This window comes from Manis javanica, chromosome 9 (genome assembly GCF_040802235.1).
Source record: "Manis javanica isolate MJ-LG chromosome 9, MJ_LKY, whole genome shotgun sequence".
NCBI classification, from domain to species: Eukaryota; Metazoa; Chordata; class Mammalia; order Pholidota; family Manidae; genus Manis; species Manis javanica.
The window spans coordinates 90,057,756-90,082,347 of NC_133164.1; the positions used below are offsets into that span (position 1 = coordinate 90,057,756).

Sequence of the window (24,592 nt, forward strand, 5' to 3'; positions counted from 1 at the left end):
TATGTTTTCACTGGCTTTTGAACAAGGTCAGGCCTGCGTGCCAGGGCGCATGCTTACGAGAAGGTGCACAGGACGAGTGTAAAGGCTTGACGCAACTCACTCGAGGAGCTCCAAGGTGATGGTTCCTTTCGGTTCTGCTTCCACACTCTTCCCCCAGAACTTCAGCTTGGGATAGATTGAGCCATGAAAGATGAAATCATTGTTTAATCCCTCAGCATGAAATGCGCTAATGGGTGGGTGATGGCTGACCTGCTCGGAGATGAGTCTGAAGCCAAGGTCATCACTTAAAAAAAAAAAGTTACATTATAATGAACTCTTATCATGGAGTATGTGTATTACTGTCATTTCAGTCAAAAATCAATGTTAAGAAACAGGTTTGATATAGTAGATAATTCCTTTATCTCCTGATGAAAGAACAACTTAACCTAGGAGAAACTACACAAATGCAACCCAGCTACTAAATCCACTGTTACTATAATTCTAGCTACTTGAACATAGAAAAATAAAGAACACCCACATGACTCTGGATGACTTCTATGAATTGATATTAAACATGTGACTTTAAAACTTATTCCATTTTTATCAAGATAAAGGATTTTAACGTGTCCCCTTTCAAACATCCAGGGAATAAATAAGACCAATACTTGTGCAGAGAAGAAGAAAAAGATTTAGAAAACTAAAGCCAAATGACTTCCCTAACTGTGTATAAAAAGTAGGCAAACGGAACTGCACTTGTTGATATCATCATTGCCTTTACGCCAACAGTGTACATTTAGGCTAACATCTTCTGTATGGTTATTTAAAAAAACCCAATCATGTCTTCTGACTGGCATAAGGAGAAAAGAATGATAAATAAACCCACATGATCACGAATACTGGAAGCATAGTAATTACTTTTCATAGCAGTACATTTTATGTATGTTTCCATACTTCTGACACTGTCTCTATCATAGGAACAAGCATTAATATTGCTAACTTGCTCCAATCATACAAAAGTTGGTAATGCTCAAAAAAAGTATGTATTTTTCCCCTTCATTTGAAAAGCTAAACAGCTGACGCAAATTCAACTACCCATCTGGAAGAGTGAAAGATCTTACCGAACTAACTCGTAAGTCTCTCCCAGAAGCGGGTTGAAAGGCTTTCCGGTTCGTTCCCACTGAGAAGCGACGGCAGATACAGCAAACGCTGCCACGCACTGGGGAACAGGGCGTGAGAAGTTAAAAACAGCCTAGCTTGCTCCTCATTCTCTCAGGGACTGAAATTTTGAAGACTGTAATTTACAAAATTATTTTGAGGAGTTTAATGACTTTGGATTTTAATATGGTTCCAGCGACTTCATATGCAAATGCGGACATTCAGAATACAAATTACAAATTACTCCGAGTCTCCTTCCATAGTGTCATTCCCAGCCATGGTTTTTAATAATACCCTATTTTTAAAAGCTCTCAAACCCCAGAATTATTTTTAATTCATTTAAAATTTTCCTAAAAGTAGAACACTTTTAGGATAGGAAAGAAGATAGAAAACAAACTGGTATAAAGTCCAATGAGGTTGGGAAAGGCTGATATATATAAATGAAAGAACAGAATGGCTCTGTTTAGAATGCTATTGCTTTGTTCGAAGGAGAACAATGTATCTGCTACACTGGGTCAGTATCTAGTCCATCCACATATATTACAAAAACATCTTCTATACAAAGGAAAATTAAAAAGTGTAATTTCTTGTCTTTTGTTTTGATCTATGTTTACATGCACACATAGTATAAATAACATACTTATGTGTGTATGGGTGTGTTCATTCCTTCTTGGAAATACTCTGTGAAATTCTGAAAGAAGTTAATAATTTTTTCCCCCTAACACAAAAGGAAGACTCCAACAGCTTCCCAACATCCAGGCTTTGTTATGGATCACGCGCTGCCTCTGCTGTTCTCACTGGGCTTCTGCTATGGCGGCAGTAAGAACAGACCAGCAGGGGAAGGAACGCAGAGGACACTCCAAATGTGCTAAGTTCCAGTGACACTGCCAACCTCAGCTTGGGCTTAACACCAATTCTGTGTGTGTGTTTGGGTGAGTGGGGGCAGGGTAGCAGAGACATCTCTTAAGACTTAAACCTTTCCCGGTGCTTGCTTGACACATACCTGCATCCTTTCCACAGAATCAGAAAGTGAACTGGCCTTGTGGATGAGGTATGTGTGCTCCATATATTCAGTGAGTCGCTGTAGGAAGCTCAAAGGCTCGTTAAATATAACTGGCATGGTGATCTTGGATAGTTCCTATTTAACAAGAAAATGGAAACTGTGATGCCAATATACACAGCAAATTTGTTTGCTATCTTTACATAACATATTCCTGGAAAAGAAGTAATAAAAAATAGCACCCCATGAAATTTAATTAATATCAATTTCAGAAATCCTTCCAGAGCACCTAACAATATGGAGTGTATTGTTCCAGGCCTTGAAGGAAATATAAAGACTACCCAGACCTTCTTAGCTTCGAGGAACTCACAATTTAGTGGTGGGCTTGAGATGATGACTATTAATAAGTCTTCCCTAGATCAGAATTAGAAAATGGGATATGTAAAGCTGAAGGGGACACTAAAAACAAAAATCTTCATAGTGGGCTAAAGATCAACTACATAGATCATTTTTATAATTTTCCAAAAGAAATTTCAGACTGATTTTGTGACAATACTGAATTTTTCTGAGCACACCAATCTACTGTACATTGCAGGCTAGAGAAATAGAAGGCAATGTATTTTACAGAACAGGTTTTAAATTTTGTCTGCTACAATGACATAATCCCAGTAGACTTCGAAAAATAATTTAATGATTGTGCAGGGGTTGGGGGAGAGGGAGTTTCTCTGACCTGAACTGCAACCTTTCACCTCTGTTTACTATATCCTGCCAGCAAACAGCAGCAGCACCATGAGGTCTTTAAAATATTCATTAGGTAACAAACTCATCTTGGTATTCTCTGGAATATTCTAATCATCTTCCCAACTTTCTACCTACCATTATTTACCTTTCCTTTGGGAATCAGGTCTTTCATGAAGCCTGCTGACTAAACTCACATGGACAGGTGAACATTCCTGAAGCTTATCCAGGTTGAATGCCACCTGTCTTAGCTCTGACTTCCCCCACCATAAACATACATATTCTTACCAGTTTGCACACTTAATAATGTAACCATCACAAAAGTTCACCCAGAGTGCATTAAAAAGATAAGCTCATTCATTACCACAAAATATTGCAAAACACAAACATGTAGCAGTTCAACCTACTTAAAAACAAAATACAAAAAACATAGGTTTACTGCTGCCTCACTGGGGAGACTGAGAATAGGAACCTATAAAGAGATAAACAAAAGAAGGCTCCACTGTATACACATTAAATCCATTAATTCTAGAAATTAATGGATTGAGATCTCATTAAATCCAGAAATTCACTGTTGGGACCAAGTCAAGAAAACTGGGACTACCAAGTTGTCTAAATTGAGATGTCCCAGGCTCTCTTTCTCCTACTTAATCTTTATCAGTTTTTCCCTTAAAAACAAAACAAAACAAAACACAAAACTAATGACAGAATATGTATTTCTCAGTATAAAACTTAGTAATATTTTAGTAAAAACATTAGAATGCTCCCCCCTGAGAGGCAAAGCACCACCAATAGTTTGGGATACACTGTGGTATTTACACATACATATACCTTATGGGTTTTTTTTTAATGCACAGGACCCACTCTATGTATTGGCTCATTACTCGCTTTTTTTGCTTTTACTGTGTTGTGTAGGTCTTACACATGTGTAAGGTACATCACCGAGTTTGCCAGGTATTTTTGTGATGGCTGCATACTGTAAAGGCAAGATCACAGAACCAGACTGAATCTCAATCCCACTGCTGGTTTTCTTTCTCACTGATAAACTGTGCGACTATGGCCAAGTTAAACTCTGTGCCAGTGTCCTCATCAATACCATGGCATTAATACAACAGTATCTACCACATATACAGAACATTACATGTAACAGCAGCAGGATACACACTCTCCTTAAGTGCACATGGAAAATTCTCTAGGATAGATTATATGTTGGGCCACAAACAAATCCTAATAAATTTAAGATTCAAATTATATCAAGTATCATTTATGACCATAATAGTATGAATTCAGAAATATATTACAAGAGGAAAAGTGGAAAATTCACAAATATGTGCGATTATACAACATGTTACTAAACAACAAATGGGTCAAAGAAATCAGAAAGTATCTTGAGACAAATGAAAATGGCAATACAACATACAAAACTTACAGCATGCAGCAAAAGCTGTTCTAAGAAGAAATTCATAGCAATGAATGCCTACTTTAAGAAACAAGTAAGATCTCAAATAAACAGCCTAAGTTTATACCTCATGGAACTAGGAAAAAAATAAAACTAGATAAAGAACAAACCAGACCCGAATTTAATAGAAGGAAGGAAATAACTAAGATCAGAGTGGAAATAAATGAAACAGATTTAAAAGACAATAGAAAAAATGAAACTAAGAGCTGGTGTTTTTTTAAAAGATAAAATAGACACATCTTTAGCTAGATGCACCAAGAAAAAAAGAAAAGACTCAAATAACGTAAATTATAAATGAAAGAGGAGACATTACAACTGATACCACACAAATACAGAGAATCAAAAGACTACTATGAACAATTATATACCAACAAATTGGACAACATAAAATAAATACAAAAATTCACAGAAACATACAGCCTACCAACACTGAATCATGAACAGAAAATCTGAGCAGACCAATTACTAGTTGAGATTAATGCAGTAATAAAATACCTGTCAACAAAGTCCAGAACCAGATGGCTTCACTGATGAATTATACTGGACATTTAAAAACAAGCTAATACTGATACGTCTGAAACTTGTCCAAAAAATAGTAGAGGAGAGAATACTTCCAAACTCATTGTATGGGGTAAGTGTTATCCTAATACCAAAACAGACAATGACACTACAAGAAAAGAAAAATTAATGCCAATATCCCTGATGAACAGAGATATAAAAATCTGCAACAGAATATTAGCGAACCAAATTCAGCAGAACATTAAAAGGATCATACACCACAATAAACTGTGACTGATAGTGAATACTAGAGATGTCGGATGATTTAACACCTCTCCATCAGTAAATGTGATCTACCACATCAATAAAATGAAGGATAAAAATCATATTATCTCAATAGATGCAGACACAATTTCAACATCCTTTCATAATAAAAACTCTCAGCAAAGTGGGTATAGACGGAATGTACTTCAACCTAATAAAGGCCATATATGACAAACCCACAACTAATATTATACTTACTGGTGAAAAGATGAAAGCTCATCCTCTTAAGATCAGGAACAAAAGAAAGATGCCCACCTCTCAGCACTCCTACTCAATATAGTACTGCAAGTTCTAGCCAGAGTAATTAGGCAAGAAAATGAAATAAAAAGTACCCAAATTAGTACAGAAGTTGAATTTTCTCTGTTTGTAGAAGGCATATCATAGAAAACCCTATGTTACAGGAAAACCCGTATTATAGAAAACATATATAGAAAACCTTAAAGACTCTACCAAAACACTGTTAGAACTGATAAACACAGGCTACAAAATCAAAATACAAAAATCAGTTGAATTTCTACACACTAACAACAAAGTATCAGAGAAGTTAGGAAAAAGAATCCTATTTACAATAGCATGAAAAGAATAAGATACCTGGGAATAAATTTCACCAAGCAGGTGAAAGATCTACACACTGAAAGCTATAAGACATTAACAAAGGAAACTGCAGAAGACACAAATGAATGGAAAGACATACTCTACTCATGGGATTGGAAAAGTCAACATTGTTAAAATGTTGGCATACTACCCAAAGCCATGTGCAGAATCAATGCAATCCCTATAAAACTTCTAATGGCTTTTTTTCCCACAGAAATAGAACTACCCTAAAATTTGTTTGGGACCACAAAAGACCTGAATAGCCAAAGCAGTCTTGAGAAAGAACAAAGCTAGAGGCATCACGCACCCTGACTTCAAACTACATTACAAAGCTTTAGTATTAACAGAGTGGGTTTAATACTAAAACAGTATTGGCATAAAAACAGACACAAAGATCAGGGAACAGAATAGAGAGTCCAGAAATAAACCCACACATACATAGTCAATTTATGACAGAGAAGCCAAAAATATACATTGGGGAAAGGACAGTCTCTTCAATAAATGATGCTGGGAAAACCGGACAGCTATGGGCAAAAGAACAGAACTGGACTACTGTCTTACCCCATACACAAAAGTAACTAAGAGTAGACTAAAGTCTTTAATGTAAGAACTGAAGTAAAACTGCTAGATGAAAATACAGGGGATAAACTTCTTGACCCTGATCTTGATACTTTTCTTTGGATTAGACACCATAAAGAAAGGCAACAAAAGCAAAAATAAACAAGCAGGACTACATCAAACAAAAAAGCTTCTGCACACAAAAACATCAACAAAGTGAAACTTCAACCTAAGAATAGGAGAAAATACTTGCAAACCATTTATTTAATAAAGAGTAAATACCCAAAATATATAACAAGCTCATACAACTTAATGCAAAAAGCCTAAACAATCTGATTAAAAAATGGGAAGAGGAACTAAATAGACATTTAGCCAAATCCAATGTACGAATGGCCAATAGGTACAAGAAAAGATGCTCAATATCACCAATTATCAGGAAAGTGCAAACCAAAACCCCAGTGACGTACCACCTCACACCTGTCAGAATGCCTATTATCAAAAAGACCAGGAAATAACAAGTGATGTGGGGATGTGGAGAGAGGGGACCCTGTGCAGTGTCAGCAAGGATGTAAGCTGGTATGGACATTAAGGAAAACAGAAGTTCCTCAAGAAATTAAAAACAGAACCGCCACATGACCCAGCTGTGGGGCAAAGCCCTGACAGCTGTTTTCTTTTTGGTAATGCAAGTGCCTGACTTAAGCTTGGGCTGCTGAGGAATCCTTTTCAAAGAGGCAAGATATACATAATCACCTTAATGTGTATTTTAAATATCTCACAATTTTGCCAATTATACCTCAAATAAAAAAAAGAAAAGCTCTTCTACACCCTGCCCATATTTCAAGGCCCAGGTCAAGTATCTCCTCAACTACTCTAGTAAGTACTCGTCTCTCTCCTCTTCCAGATCCTGGAGTGCACGATCTGCATCTCACAATTTAGCAGTTGATCACATAGATTCTATTGCCTGCTGTTACTATGTCACGGGTACTGACCAGCTTACTTTGCTAACCACACAGTAATTGAATTCCTGAAGGCAGGAACAGTATCTTATACTCTGCCTGTATCCTCATCCCCCCAGGGAGAGAAGCACACACCACAGGTGCCCCTGCCCCGTGTACGCCTTGGTATTCCCTCTGCCTGCTGAGCTGCTTCCTACTCAGCACTTCCCACAGTGCATTGTACTTTGTTGACTTTTCCACTGAAACACAAGCTCCTTGAAGTCAAAACCCTCTTGCTTACTGATGCACAATAGTTCACATGGTGAATGTGCAAAAAAGTAGGTTATAAAGCAACATGCCGCCAAATATTCTAATTTTGTAAAATACATGTTTTACAGATTCAGAAACAAATATTAGAAGGTCACAGCACCAAAAAGTTAAAAATTAAAAGGTTGCCTATAGGAGTTCACAGTACAGGTAATCTTAATTAGTTTCTTCTGTTTTTTTCTGTATTTTCTAAAATCCCAAATGAGCATGTATTGCTATTTTAATCAGAGGTAAAACAAGACATTAAAACCTAACTTTTTCAGCCTGGCAGAAGGAAAGGATGGGGCAGCTAACAACTTTGAACCACAGAAACTGGACCACTTTAGAACATACACCCTGATGTGTTATCATAATACATACAAGAGAAAAGCAAATTGTAAATGTGAAGATAAAAAAAAGTAATCAAATACACTCAGGTTAGTCCAGTCCCAAGTTCCAGAATAATAAAATATCGTTGTTAAAATGAATTCTGAACAGAAAGCAGGATGGGGGCTTCCAGGGGCTGGGGAGTTGTCATTTAAGGGGTGTGGGTGGCAGTCCTGCAAGATGGAGAGCGATCCGTGGGTGGGTGGATGACGGTAACGGCTGCACAGCAATTGCCAGCGCTAATGCCGCCATACTGCACGCTTAAAAATGGTTAAGATGGTCAATTTACCTTGTATGTTTTTTCACAATTTTTAAAAAGAAAATAATGGGCTCTGAGATCACCTAATGCTCGTGCCACAATAAGTCCCTCACCACTCCCCAAAGTGGGCATTTCATCACATGCCTCACAGGGTTACAAGATTAATTCATATGAAATACAACGGTGCCAAGCATATGCCAGGTGAGCAATAAATGTTAGCCATTATCATTACCAGGAATAACGCACGCCAAGAGTGCCGAATCCTCTAGGGCTGTGTACAGGAAGGAGGCGGCAGAGGCTGGAATCCTCCACCGTGCAGCATGGGCGGCTGAGCCGCAGAGAAGCTTCTGGCACGGCGGCACAGCCTGCGGGCGCTGACCTTCCCAGGTGAGGGGCTGAGGGACAGGACGCGTGCTCCTCCCGGACCCTCAGCCAGGAGGTTCTCGCTGTGGGCCACCCAAACTGTCAGGGCTTTACCCCAAGGTGACGTGGGTTCACGCCGGTGGGGCCCAGCCCTTTCAGGCCACTGGATGTAACACAAACTATGCTATTTCTGGCTCGGCTCTTCTCGTGTTTCTACATTTTGCTTTGTTGTGCACAAGAGCACGGTGAGATTTATTTTAAAGGAATTTAAAGGATTTATTCATTAAAGGAGTGAAGAACTTTATCCATAAAAGCTTTATTTTTTTTTCTAAAAAAACACAAGGAGGGCTATAAAATCCTCACTGAGGGAATAAGAAATGTGCTGGGGCCGATGCAGCATTTTTACCCCCTGCCAATTTGTCAGACGCAATGGGCCCTGGCCTAGGGACTTACCTTCCATTTCTCAAGCAACACTGCGTACACTGCCTCCCTACCCAGGTTCCTCCCTGGGAAAATATACAGGCAAGAATGCGGCAGTCAAGTGTCCACTAGCCACGGGCTGCTCAACACCAGCTAGAATTTACGCTCCTTACATGAGCAAGTACAGGAAAGAGTGTGGTGAAAACGAGACCAAGGCGCCAAGGGTGTGGCTTTATCAATTTAGTGGGTGGATTGTTTTTTGATCATTTGAAAAGCTCCTAAAATTCTGGAAGGTTCTTTAAATCCAACTTTGTAACTTAGATTAATTTAAACACCTTTCTACTTCTTTTAGTAACTCAGAATGTAAGCATTCAAGGAAATGAAAGGCAGAAATTTGGGCCAAATTAAAGAATGGGTGCAGAAGGGAAAGAAAAGACCACAGAGAACATACCTAAGTCCAGACTGCCGCAACAATAACCAGAGCCCCTCAGGGCAGCATACATGACGTGCTATTTTAGAACAGAATAATGGACTTGCCCTGTTACTGCCTCTATTAGTCTGTGATTATTTTAACTGTTAAAATCTACAGTTCCCTGGACATGTAATGAAAAAACTCAGTGACTTTACTAACTGTATTTCATTCCTTCTTGGAAATTCAGAAACACCACTTTCACTCCCAATACAATGAAGTTTGGGTATTGGATTCTTTTTGTATTGTCTACACCTTACTGGTACTGTAGGAATACAACAAAGCACTGTGAAGGTCAGGCTGCAGGAAGAAACAGCAACTAGAATATGTTTATTGCTGGGATCCTTCAGTCAGCTGGAAAAACTAAATATTTATGCCAGGAAATTCTACCTTGTGACCCAGCTAAAAGCAAAGTTTAAATTTACCCGTGTAAATTAATAGCAGCCCATGATGAACCTGAAAAATTCTTAATTGTAATTGCTCATCAGCTGACAAACTGAGAAGAACAAAAAAAAAAAAGAGAAGGCTGCTTTGCTACTTGAGCACTATACAAACAACCTGAAGGCAAGGCTAGGTCTGATTCCAACTGAAATGTTAAGTATCTTACATATATGGAAGTCTAGCATCATAATGCCCAAATGCACACATATTTCATACCTGAGTCATACAGAGAAACTCAACTTAGGTTTTAGGCTAAGTCCGTCTGCTCCTCTGCCCAGGCAGCAGCCTGAGGCCACGGCCCTCTCCAGCGTGTAACCCATGCGGGCTTCCAGGCTCTTCACTGACAGTCAAGAGCTGGCAGCGTTCTTGGCTGTGCCTCTGGCAAGATGCAGGTGGCACCGGATCCTTCCTCCACGACACGCCTCCCTCCCACAGCTACCAGGGACGTAAAAAATTCATCCTTCTTACGCTTAAGGGCCTCACAGGCTCAAAGGTCTCTTTCCCATCTAGTGCTACTCAGTCTCCTTCCTCTCCACGAGATGTTTACCAGCTAGTAGTCTCCAAGGCATGAGAAGTTTCCGCCACCTGAAGGCCGCTGACCACGCCCAGCTGTCAGTCAGACTTCACAGGGCAGCATGAAAAACGCCTGTGGCCTCGTGCCCTGTGTCCTCAACCATCACAGCCAGCCCGGGCGGAATGCGACAGGGGAATGGGAGGCAGATCCTCACCTGCAAATGGAGGAACTGAGGAGCAGGAAAGGGGTACACGTCTGCATGTGAACCGCACATGATGGGCATTTAACCCAAGACGGGACACCCCCCAGCTAGGAACGCAGGACTACCGCAACCCACTGGGGCCTGGACCACACCCCGGCCCCAACGCCGGGCTCACTCACGGCACAGAGACCACTGGAGCCCATAGGCGGGGTGCTGTGTGGGGACTGGCATCCGGATGCCCAGCTGCCACAGATACTCTCGCCTAAGAACAGACCCAGCATGCACCCCGCTCTTCCTCTGTGCCCAGTTCTCCATTTACAACTGACCTTCTGCAACTTGGGGAAGGAAAAAAAAGACACACCTCACACCATCCTGAATCACAGTATAATATTCTTGCTCTGAAGTGTAAACATCTTCAGAGCACCAAACGACGGGAGATTTGAAATACAGTACTGGCATCAGGGAAGCCTCTTCTAACGAAGGCGCTATTAATCTGCATGAGGCTCCATCCTTCCCCTGCTTCAGTTGAGGGAAAGATCTGACTAGAAACAGGCCATTTCTCCCAGATCTGGATATTCTGATTTCCAATCATTGTAGATTGAGGTGGTAAAGATGTTAACTATACTGACGCTTCTCTTCCCTGATTCTCAAGTGTTTATGCCATACCGGATTTGGCAAAGCTCAAACTTTTGTCTAGATCTCTATCCACAGTGACATATACTAACCTGTCTGAATACAAAAACAACACACTCTGGACAGTTAGCTGACTTGGGGACCATCTGAGTGCCGTCTGGCTCTGCGGTTATGTGGCAGGCTTTCTGCATCAAGTGATGAGCTAATCTGTGGTTTTGAGGGAAAAATTTGCAACCTCATAGTAAGATTAAAAGCATTTCAGCAAAATGTATTATGTTGGCAAAGGTGTATTTCAGTGAAAAATATTTCAATTTTCTCAAACCCTTCTCAAAGTCGCGAGGTGCGTGTGCGAGAGGAAACAGATGACTGAGCTGAGGGCCTTACTAAAGCTTCTCCCGCACATCTCCCAGCGACCGAGACACCTGCTACTCCACTGGAAGGTAACAAGGCCTTTTGCAAGTTAAGAGTTTTCCAAATTTTTGTCTTCAAAAACACTGAACAAGTCCTGATTGAGTTGTCAACTTATGGATCATAAAAAAACAATTTTTGATAATATATTATCATGTGATTTTTGGCATATAGTTGGGAAAGGGTCAAAGAACCGAATGATATTGCCAGATATTAAAAAAACCCACCAAACTCCTACTCCCATCTGTCTATTAACATGAGCAGTTTCTTAATCCTTGAACCTATTAAAAAATAAGAACATAATTGTTACTGAAAATCCTGTCTCATTCTAGCAATAGGTGATATTCCTTCTGATCTCTATATCCAACAGAAAAAATCCTTTTTTCAAATAATATTTTACCTTTTATGTTAATATTTTCATAAATTTTGTAATGTTATCTTGATCACCTCACATACTAACATTTGTAAGAATAACTTGATGCAAAGAAACTTTTAGTGCTAAAGTCTTATGGTCACAGGATATAAATTTTTTAATTTTAGTTTTTACGTGTATTTTTGTGATAGCAAAGTATGGTAGGGTATTCAATAAAAGACCTTTCAAGATAAAAAAAATTAAGTTAGGATAATATTCTAATAGGAATTGAAAATAGGAATGGAAAAATGAGTTAAAGGAGCAAATGGAACTATAAACTTTTCAACTCAAGAGCTTGTTCTTATATTTAAATCTCCATGTATTCTACTGATTATCTTTAAAAGAGTGGTATAATAGTTCTACTTTTAAAAGTCAGTATTTATAATAGACACTTTGCATCTCTTATAATGATCTAACACTAATATTCTAGGACGCCAACATATTTAGCAAACACAGGACAGCACAGGCACGACCCCAGGCACAAGCATCTCCTCAGACTCTCTGCCTCATCTGCCTCAGTTTCCACCAACCGTGACCTCACCTCTGGGTGAGCCCTGCTGAAAATCCTAAAGGGATAAGAAGAGGAAGAAAACAGGGGGAACACAGGACAATGGGGTTAGGAGATTAGAGTACTCCAACAAAATGACAATGGGGGTAAGGCAATGAGGAACAAAGCTTTCAAACTACTAGCCAATATCAGTATGAGTTCTGAGCTGGGACTCTGATAAAGCTTCCATCTTACAGAGATTTAGGATTGAATACCAGTTATATAAAGTATTCATTTCATGTAGTATAATCCAACATTTGGTAACATAATCCTGTCCAAAACAGATTGGGAGAAAAAAATAGAAGGGTGCCATTAGTTTTGTAAATCTGAGTCTCCTTATTCTTTTTGGAAAAAAAGCAAAGCAAAATGTGTATGTATGTGGAAATAGAGGATGGGGGCAAAGTGAGCCTGGCTGGAGACTTTCCTTCATGATTAAGACAAAATTGTACCTAGACCATATCTGGCAGATTAAGCACTTACAATGAGTTCCTAGTATTCTGAATAATGATTTTACACCATAAAAGTTTATCATTGTAATGAGGGCCATTAATTTCAGAGAAAGTTAGGACTGGAACCCAGTTCAGTTTAGAATTGTAAGGTCCTCAGCGGCAGGACCTTCACTGTCTGCCCGCTGAGCTGGTGTGCTCAAGTCCACAAGATACCAGGAAAAGCTACTGTTCAGTATCAGATTTCCTTTGCTACTTTTAAGACTCATTCTTATGCAATTAAGAAACTGGGAATGTGAAGCCAGGGTAAGAACAAGCTGAAGGGTATGTACGTGGCTGTTGTAACTGAGATTCCCCCCGCAGAAAAGACCTGAAGTAAAGGGTGTGGATCGCTAAGTGCGACAGAATCACAAAAAGTGTAAAGGGGGATCAAAAAAATCCTTCACCTTGAAGTTAAATGTAACAAAGTCTATGGATACTAAAGTGTTCTAAGTTTTGACCTATTTTCCTTTGGGGGGTAGAAGGAAGAAGATACAAAGGGGTTGGTACCAAAAATTACTTTCAAAATCTTATTTTAGTGATGATATCTGCATTTCTCTCTCACATTACACCACACCTTAGATCTCTACTGTTGCCCACACTCACACCTTTGGATGGCTTCCCGTGCCTGTGGAAGGGGGTCCTAGCACAAAGCCCAAAGCACAATACTTCTAAATGCTAGATAGTTTCCTTTCAGTCCACATTAATAAATATTCCTCTACAATACTAGTCTCTTATAAGACCTTGGCAGAGAATGCTTTCCAAAAATAATATTTCCCCTGCAGTTCTTTCTCTACGATTTTATTAAGTTCTATAGATGTAAGTTTCAAAACATTCTTTTGTGTCCTTTCAACCCAAACAGCTCTGCTTTTATTTGTTTTATTTTATTTGTGATTCAGCATGAGTGTTTATTGCTCAAATAAGTTCTACCCCTAAAATAAAAGTACACCATTCTTCTAGGGAAAGAAAGTATCTTTCAAAATTGGATTGTATTCGAAATGTTATATAATAATGTTGCAACAATGTTATGTTAGATTATACTTATATATTAAGCCTGTATAATCGAACATAACATTATTTCATAACATTATTTCCCACATTTTAAAAGAACAGTTAGCCTCCATTTAGATCAGAAAGCTTGTGTTTGATATAAACTAGATCATTACTAGCCACAAACCTTAGCATACTCATGACACCATCGCTGGATCTGATACCCAGTGAGACAAGAGATGGCAGGAGACAGACTCCAGCAAGACAATACAGAAAACTGTACTTTCCACGATGGCCAAAAAACTAAGCCACACCTGAGGTTTTCATACAAATTCTTGTTCACCAAATAGCCTTAGGTGTAGGTAACCAATTCTACAGTAAGTGTGGGTTGCATCAGCAGGTTGTAAAATCAGTTTAATGAGTTGGAATCAGTATTAATTTAGTAGCAAATATTATTTGTTGTGATGATGAGTATTCCTTTCATGAAACTGGCTTTAATTTTAAACATACATGTATACATGTTTGCACACTGGATCACAAAGGCAAATATATTTACTAAGGGTTTGAAAAATATCGATTCTGTAGAATATAAGTATTTTTGCCCTAGGATTCCAGTTCCAAAGAGACAAGTATTATTAACATCTTATTTAAGAACATATACATTTGTTTACATACATTTGGTTTCTCCTAATGAGTCTTAATATAATCAAAATAGGACTGGAGCCTAGCCATTTGGATTCTCTGCTCTGATTACCTACTGACAATAATATCGAGCATTATGCTAAAGCTGGGACTATCTTAGCCATCTTACGTAAATTCTCTTATTTCTCTCTCAATGCGCCTATAAGGTACAAATTACTCTCCGAACTTTACACAGGTAAAAACACTACTCAGGGAAGGGGCAGCTGGCCCGGGGTCTCACAGACAGGAAGCTGCAAGGCCAGGACAAATCCCACCATCCGGCTGCAGAGTTTAGTTGACTTACTCTCCACGCAGGAGAACCAGAAAAGACTTGTTTCAAATTATGCTTCTGGGATTTGCTTTTTGGAAATGACACTTAGGAAGTCCCAGATGACACTGCCCCATGCAGGGACATGAGGGAAATGCCACAGTGGACACATCACCAGCTGAACGGATTCACACATCAGAATGAAAATGTTGAGAGAGTGACTGCTCAGTGCAGGGAAAGGTCTTGGCATACTCCCGGGTTAGACACTGAAGTGCAAAATTCAAAAAGGTAATGTCCAGACAGGTTGTTTAACAGCTTAGGACTCAGATATGTTTCTAAATTTCCTTCATTCTAGTTGGTCAAAGGTCATGCTAGAAGAACTGGATCTTTGCTCAGAATTCTGGCCTGACTGACATCGGGGCGGTGATGTGGACTCTATTTTAAAGGGAATCCAAGGACTTACAGAACACTAAACTTTCCCATTTGCTGCCCTCCCTCAAAGTATCAGATCTACCTGCACAGCTAACTATGCAGATACACACTCCAAACATCTAATGTACTACACTTCAAAATCAATGTATAAAAATTCCTCTGCACACAGATGTGTAAGTGAAATTACATTCTACATTATGGGGCTTCTGTTCTTTCTGAGGGAATTTCTGGATAATTCTGTGGGGAAATACAAATGTGGTGTGACAGCAGGAAAAGAATATTTTCTTTTCGTATTTCCTTACAATGAAGAGTCACATTAAAGCCATATTAAATGGCATAAAGAGTGGTTCAAATTTTGTCAGGAAAACCTAATATAAGACTCTTCCCAATTTCCGATTCTGAAGTTTCCAAAAACATGGTTGTGCGCCACTTTAATGCCGACATTAAGCCTCCCTTTCAAAGGATATGCAATGAAACACATATTTGCTCGATGTCATGTTATAAAATTGATAGTTAATTTACCATTCCAATACATTTTCTGAGGATGCTCCAGATACTGAAGTCATTTCTGGAAAACATAGGGGAGGGCAAGCTTGTTCTGAAAAAATAAAAGAAAAATAAAGATTTAATTTTAATGCCATTAACATTAGGAAGGAAAAGCTACTGCCATTAATAAGAATCTTAAAAATGTACATGTACAGAGACACCTTAAAAATATACATGGTTGTAGATAGAATAAAACAGGCTGTACCTCTGTTCCCTGCTATTTTGACCCCTGAAAAGCTTCACAGCAGATCAACTGGCCCTATGTTTTCAGTATTGTTTTCACCTTAATTCTCCTAGCTCTCCCCCATTGGTGTTCAGCTGTTTGGACCACCTCACAAGTATGCTGTGCTAGCACATCTGACCCTGCTGTTTGGTTCTTCAAAAATATAAACAAAATTCACAAACCTTCAACCAGACTAAGAAAAAAGGAGAGTAGACATAAATAAAATTAGAAATAAAAGAGGAAACATTACAACTCATTAACTACAGAAAGACTTTGAATCTCAAGACACTACTTTGTACAATTATATGGCAATAAATTATTTAAACCAGAAATGGATACATTTCTAGAAACACACAACTTACCAAGACTGAATCAGGAAGAAATAGAAAATCTGAACAGATCAATAACAGGAGATTGAATCAGTAATAAAAAAAAGTCCAAACAGAAAAATTCCATGCCCAGGTGGCTTCACTGGAGAATTCTACCAAATATTTAAATAAGAACTAACACCAATCTTCCTTAAGCTCTTCCAGAATATCAAGGAGGAGGGAACACTTCCAAACTCATTCTACAAAGTAAGCAATGCTTTGATACCAAAGCCAGATTAAGTATACCGTAAGAGAAGAAACTATAGACCAATATCCCTGGTGAATATAAATGTAAAAATTCTCAAAAAAATATTAGCAAACTTACTTAAAGAACACATCAGAAGGATTAAACACAATGACCAAGTGGAATTTATCCTTGGGATATAAGGATGGTTCAACATATGCAGAACAATTGATGTAATATATCACATTAGCAAAATGAAAGATAAACCACATTAATAATCTCAATAGACAGAGAAAGAGAATTTGGGAAAATACAGCATCCTTTCATGATAAAAACTCTACTAGACTAGATACACACCTCAACATAATAAAGGCTGTTTTACAACAAACCCACAGCTAACATTATATTCAATGGAGAGAAACAGAAAGTGTTTTCTAAGATCAGGAACAAGGCAAGGATCCCTATTCTCACCACACCTATTCAATATAGTACTGGAAGTCCTAGCTAGTGCAATTCAACAAGACAGAGAATTAAAAGACATCCAAGTTGGAAAGGAAAAAGTAAAACTGTCATTATTTGCTGAATATGATCCTATATATAGAAAGTCCCCCCAAAATCAGTCAAAAAAAAAAGTCAGAATTAATCAGTGATTTAAGTTAAGTGGCAGGATACAAAATTGACACAGAAATCAACTACACTTACCCTAATGATGAAGTATTTGAAAAAGAAACCCATCCCATTCACAATGGCATTAAAAACAATAAAATACTCAAAGCCATCTACACATGCAGTGCAATCCCCATCAAAAACACCAAAGGTATTCCTCACAGAAATAGAAGAAACCATCCTACAATTTGTTTGGAGCCACAAAAGACCCCCCAAATCCAAAGTAGTATTGAGAAAAACCAACAAAGCTGGAGGATATCACACATCCAGATTTCAAACTAAACTACAAAACCATAGTATTAAAAACAGTATGGTACTGGCACAAAAACAGACACATCAACCATCAGAACAGAAAGAGAGCCCAGAATTAAACCTTGGCATGTACTAGTCAGCTAACAGTCAACAAGGCTGCCAAGAATACCCAAAGAGGGAAGGGTAGTCTCTTCAACAAACGGAGCTGGGAAAATTGGAGGAACACATGTGGAACAATGCAATTGGATCCCTATTTTACACCACTCACAAAGTTAACTCAAAATAGACCAAAGACTTAAACATAAGAACTGATCCCATAGAATTTCTAAATGGAAATAATTCACAAAGAACAAAAGAAAAAACCAACAAATGGGACTACATCAAACTCAAAAGCTCCACAAAGAGCAATTAACAAAATGGAAGGACAACCTACAGAATGGGAGGAATTTTGCAAGCTGTATATCAGAGAAGGGGTTAATATCCAAAAGTATATAAAAAACTTAGCCAACTCAGTAACAAGAACAGTAATAATAATACTAAGATTAAAAAAGTGGAAAGAACTAGACATTTCTCCAAAGAGGACATAAAAATGACTAAAAGACACTCAAGATCACTAATCACCAGGGAAATGCAAATTCATGAGTTACCACCTCATACCTGTTAGACAGGCTATCATCAAGAAGAGACAACAGGGGTGCTGGTGAGGGTGTGGTGGAAAGGGAGCCCTCAGGCCCTGTTGGTGGAAGGTAAATTGATCCAACCACGATGGAAAACAACATGGAGCTTCCTCAAAAAAATAAATAAAAACAGATCTACAGTATGATCCCACAATCCCACTTCTGGGTATAAACCCAAAGGAAATGAAAACAGGATTTCAATAAGATACATGCACTCCCATTTTTATTGAAACATTACTCACAATAGTCAAGATAGGGAAACAAACCAAATACCCATCAACAGATGAATGGATAAAAATGATGTGGCATATATACACAACAGAATATCATTCAGCTACAAGAAAGGAAGCTATCCTCCCATTTGCAACCACAAGGATGATGGACCTCAAGCACATTATGCTAAATGAGATAAGTCAGACAGAGAAAGTCAAGTACTATATGATATCACTTACAGGTAGAATCTAAAAAAGTTAAACCTATTTTTAAAAAAAAGTAAAATGGTGGTTACCAGGGAATGGAGGGGCAGTGGGTTAAGAAGTTATGGTGTTTAAGGGTACAAATTTCTAATAAGTAGTAAATAACTACGTTTGAGACATGTAGTAAATAAGCCACAGAGATCTAATACACAGAATAATGAATATAGACAGTAACATGGATCTTTCTCAACTTAACAAGGGAGGTATGTTTGGATAAACCCATCATGAGTTAAAAAATGCATTTAATACACCTCAGCTACTGAGCATCATAGCTTAGCCTAGCCTTACATGTGCTCACAACACTTACATTTGCCTAAAGTAGGGAAAAATCATCTACCACAAAGCCTATTCATACTAAAATAGTCTGAATTTTAAATTGACTACCTCATTTAACTTACTGAATCCTGTACTGAAAGTGAAAAACAGAATGCTTCTAAGTGTACTGGTTACCGTTTACTCGTCATTGCACGCTGAGCGGGAGCTGCAGCTTGCTAATGCTGCCCAACATCACAAGGGAGTTACTGCACCACTAGCTTGGGAAAAGATCAAAATTCAAAATTTGAAGTACAGTTCCTACTGAATGTGTATGGCTTTTGTACCACCATAAAGTTGAAAGATCATAAGTTGCATCACTGTAAGTCGAGGATTATTGTATTGTACTATAAAAAAATAGTAATATATTTTATTTAATCTGACATATCCAAAATATTGGCATGACAACATGCATTCAATATTAAAACATTCATGAAGTATTTTATATTTTCTGGTAAGTCTTCAAAATCCAACGTCTATTTTAGAGGACATCTTGATTTATCTACTCCATTTTTAAGTTGAAATGAAATCTAGTCTTACCAACACAGTAAAATTATGTTTAGTGAAAAAATATTTCACAATGCTTTACTTTTATAATTTAAACTTAATTATAATAATTAATAAACTTAATATATTAAGACTAAATACTCACACTAGCCACATTTCAAGTGCCCAAAAATTACAGGTAGGGCTGCTGGCTATTATTGGACATACTGGATTTCCAAGATTACTTCTGAGAACAAAAGGATGGTGCTGCTGTAAGACTGGGGCAAGAGCAAAAAACTGCTCAAATATAGGAGTAAAATCAATGAGAGACAAAATACTCCATAATCTAATCATAAAGAAAATGCTAAATTTCTATTTAAAAAAGCAAAGGGAATAAATTATTTTCACAATTAGGTAGAAGATTACATCTTAAAAAATGATTTATACTGAAAAGGATACATTTCTATATTTAAAAATTTAATTCCCCCTAGTAGGAAAAAAAGTATTTGATACTGATATAGATGAAGGAGGTATTACTCCAGGCAGAACTAAAAACAGAAGAGAGTAGCAATCAGAATTTTGAGGCTGAAACCTTTGGAGTTTATCAGAGAGTCATTATCCTGGATTCTATGCTTCCTTTTTTCCTTCGCACAGAGAGAAAACACCCTGTACCAGGGACAGAGAGTGATATGTCCTGGTTCTATTTTCATGGAACCATACAGATGACATTATGACTATCTATACAACACAGTGACTGGTTTTTGGTTTTTTTTTTTCAGTTTTTCCACAATTGTTTTTAATGTGCTCATGGTATTGAAAAAACTTTTTTGCCATGTGAAATCATTTTTTTTCCAAGTATAGGGTTTTTTAAAAACATTTTTTTATTAAGGTATTATTGATATACACTCTTATGAAGGTTTCACAAGAAAAACAATGTGGTTATTACATTCACCCTTATTATCAAGTCCCCCCATACCCCATTGCAGTCACTGTCCATCAGTGTAGTAAGATGCCACAGAGTCACTATTTGCCTTCTCTGTCCTACACTGTCTTCCCCATGATCCCCCCCACACTATGTGTGCCAATCATAATACCCCTCAATCCCCTTCTCCCTCCCTCCCCACCTGCTCTCCCCCACCCCTCCCCTTTGGTAACCACTAGTCCCTTCTTGGAGTCTGTGAGTCTGCTGCTATTTTGTTCCTTCAGTTTTGCTTCATTGTTAATACTCCACAGATGAAGGAAATCATTTGGTATTTGTCTTTCTCTGCCTGACTTATTTCACTGAGCATAATACCCTCTAGCTCCATCCATGTTGTTGCAAATGGTAGGATTTGTTTCTTTCTTACAGCTGAATAGTATTCCATTGTGTATATGTACCACCTCTTCTTTATCCATTCATCTACTGATGGACACTTAGGTTGCTTCCATTTCTTGGCTATTGTAAATAGTGCTGCGATAAACACAAGGGTACATATGTGTATTTGAATCTGAGAAGTTGTTTTCTTTGGATAAATTCCTAGGAGTGGAGTTCCCGGGTCAAATGGTACTTCTATTTCTAGTTTTTTGAGGAACCTCCATATTGCTTTCCACAATGGTTGAACTAATTTACATTCCCACCAGCAGTGTAGGAGGGTTCCCCTTTCTCCACATCCTCACCAGCATTTGCTGTTCCTAGTCTTTTCTATGTTGGCCATCCTAACTGGCATGACGTGATATCTGATTGTGTTTTTAATTTGCATTTCTCTGATAATTAGCGATGTAGGGCATCTTTTCCTGTGCCTGTTGGCCATCTGAATTTCTTCTTTGGAGAAGTGTCTGTTCATATCCTCCACCCATTTTTTAATAGGGTTATTTGCTTTTTGGGTGTTTAGATTTATGAGTTCTTTATATATTTTAGATGTTAACCCCTTGTCAGATATGTTATTTACAAATATTATCTCCCAAACTGCAGGATGCCTTTTTGCTCTGCTGATGGTGTCCTTTGCTGTACAGAAGCTTTTCAGCATGAGGTAATCCCATTTGTTCATTTTTGCTTGTTTCCTTTGCCCGAGGATATGCGTTCAGGAAAAAGTTGCTCATGTGTATATTCAGGAGCTTTTTGCCCATGTTTCTTCTAAGAGTTTCATGGTTTCATGACTTACATTCAGGTCTTTGATCCATTTTGAGTTTACTTTTGTATATGGTGCTAGACAATAATCCAGTTTCATTCTCTTGCATGTAGCTGCCCAGTTTTGCCAACACCAGTTGTTGAAGAGGCTGTCATTTTCCCATTGTATGTTCATAGCTCCTTTATTGTATATTAATTGACCATACATGCTTGGGTTTATCTGGGCTCTGTAGTCTGTTCCACTGGTCTATGGGTCTGTTCTTGTGCCAGTACCAAACTGTCTTGATTATTGTGGCTTTGTAGTAGAGCTTGAAGTCAGGGAGCATTATCCCCCCAGCTTTCTTCTTCTCAGGACTGCTTTGGATATTTGGGGTCTTTTGTGGTTTCATATGAATTTTAGAATGATTTTCTCTAGTTCGTTGAAGAATGCTGTTGGTATTTTGATAGGGATTGCGTTGAATCTGTAGATTGCTTGAGGCAGGATGGCCATTTTGATAATATTAATTCTTCCTATCCATGAGCACAGGATGTGTTTCCATTTATTGGCATCCTCTTTAATTTCTCTCATGAGTGTCTTTTAGTTTTCGGAATATAGATCTTTCACTTCCTTGGTTAAGTTTATTCCTAGGTATTTTATTCTTTTTGATGCAATTGTGAATGGAATTGTTTTCCTGATTTCTCTTTCTGCTGGTTCATCGTTAGTGCATAGGAATATAGTAACTGCTTTTTAAGTGACATTGCAGGTGTTTCATCTCTGTGATACCTGGTTATCTCACTTTTACTCCCTGCTACATGGTGCTGTACCAAATTAATTATCAAGTGTGCCTTACAAATGCTGTGCTAGAACCCCCTTATTCTGAAATAGGCTGTGCCTGTTCAGGAGATCACTAGATGTCCCCCAGATCTCATCTATTTCTGGATGGCAGAAACTACACATAAGGCACAGCCGAACAGAGCCTCTCAACTTCACGTGAGCTGCGCACACCCTCTCACTCCACCAGTGGACTCTGGACCACTGCCTTCCTGCTCCTCTGCTGTGGATTGCTCAGTTAAACACAGAACACTGTTTGCTCATGGAGAGTCTTTAAAAAAAATGTAGAAAAAGATGTTAAAATAAAGGCAGGCAAAATTAAGCTTTGGCTAGAATTAACTGCCAGATTATTTTACGCTTTTCAGGTTTGCTTCTTAAATTTTCATAAGGTCACATAAGCCACATGGGTCTCATATATGGACAAGTATATGCTCTGCTAAAATACCATTATACTTGGGAAGGGGGCCTTTTTCACAGAGGATATAAAAAAAAAGTATTGGGAACCAGGGCCAGTGCACATGCTCTTGGCACAGCTTCTCTGCACAACCTGGAGCAAACTTCCAAGTTCAGGCTACATGGCTGTACCATTTGCCTTATTTGGCACCTAGATCTGTACTAAGAAAAGTAATGCCCAGAACAGATTCTTCCAGAAATAAAGTTTCAGTTTCTTACCTGAGTATCAGTTTAAAGAATTTTTTTAATTGTTATTTTTATAAAGTACAAACATAGTAAGATAAATTCACATTCACCAGTGGTATCTTCCTACTGAATTAGCTTCTCAATTTGTAAGAGCTCTTCGTATATTGTAAATATTCACCACTTACATTGCAGTAACTTCTTCCAAGTCAACATTGGTCTTTCGATTTTGTTTATAGTATAGTTTGCCAACTAAATCCTCTACCTGGAAAGACTATCCTTTTTATGATCAAAATCTATATGTGAAACTTAAATAAGCAGCTACCTTTCAATATACCTTTTCCTTATGGACAGAATAAAAACTATTGTCTATTAATAATCACCCCACAAAAAAAAGGTAAATCTCATAATTCATGGTTTTGTAATCTCATTCTTAAATTTTTAGAAATTCAAGTTCTGTATCAAAATGAAGGCAACCTACAACAACTATAACTACCTTCTCAAGCATTTACCAAATGAAAGTAAAGATAATTAAATAGGACTAAAAGCATATGGTTCATTTTTCAAATTGCAAAATAATAAATTCTTACCTAACAAGTAAAACAATCCACAGATAAGGAACAAGCTAGCCATCCCTTCCCACTTCCAGTACCAATGTAACAGCCTGCGGTGCTCCCATACTTTTCTCCTGGTACAAACATGTATATACAAGTATATATTCTATTACTGAAGTATTACCGTACAGATCATACTGTTTTTCCACTAAATAATATGGCAAGTCTGTCCCTTCAAGTTGATAGATATAAGCATATCTAAGTAACATGTCCTGCCTGCTGGTTTTATTTCTAAGGCAGTCTTTTCCCCCTTTTTTTCTTTCTGCTTGCCCACCCCACTCCACGGCCTTTGCCACCACTGTACTGTCCATAACCTGTGTTAAAAACCTGGCATGTATTTTTCTCTACTTTTCTACATTTTCTCAAACAAATATAGCATGCACATGTGTACACACACAAAGGGGCTTTTTGACTTTAAGATTCCAAGACACAGTACTAGGTATACACTTCCCTACGGTTTGCTTTTCCCATTCAATACTTCATGAAATTTGCTCAAGTCAAAGGGTAGACTAAATCTTTCAATGAATAATATTCTGTGACAAGAATACTATACATCAAAATACATTTTTCCTTTCACTTTACAGGCATTCACTGTTTTCATTCTTTTGCCAAAAGAGTGCAGCAAAAACCATCTTAATACAGCATATTTCCTTCAAAATCTCATGCTTTCAGTTCTATAAAAGTATCTCTGTTTTTACCAACAACCTATGAGAGCACTTCTTCCCCATACTCCCACCAGCAGCAGCATCAACAGGTGGTCTTACCCAAGTCCTGTCA

The 24,592-nt window shown here is 38.1% G+C and overlaps 1 protein-coding gene across 8 annotated transcripts in view; it reads right to left on the reverse strand.

Moving 5' to 3' along the window:
* Positions 1-24,592, reverse strand: part of OSBPL1A (oxysterol binding protein like 1A) — a 100,843-nt gene that overhangs the window by 12,506 nt on the left and 63,745 nt on the right. For all 8 annotated transcript variants that reach the window (XM_017646846.3, XM_017646815.3, XM_017646823.3 and 5 more), the window contains 4 exons: positions 15,980-16,055; positions 2,138-2,272; positions 1,098-1,195; positions 101-283 (listed from right to left, as the gene is read on the reverse strand). In XM_017646846.3, coding sequence (XP_017502335.1) covers positions 101-283; positions 1,098-1,195; positions 2,138-2,272; positions 15,980-16,055 — 492 coding nt within the window. The remainder of the gene's footprint in view (positions 1-100; positions 284-1,097; positions 1,196-2,137; positions 2,273-15,979; positions 16,056-24,592) is intronic.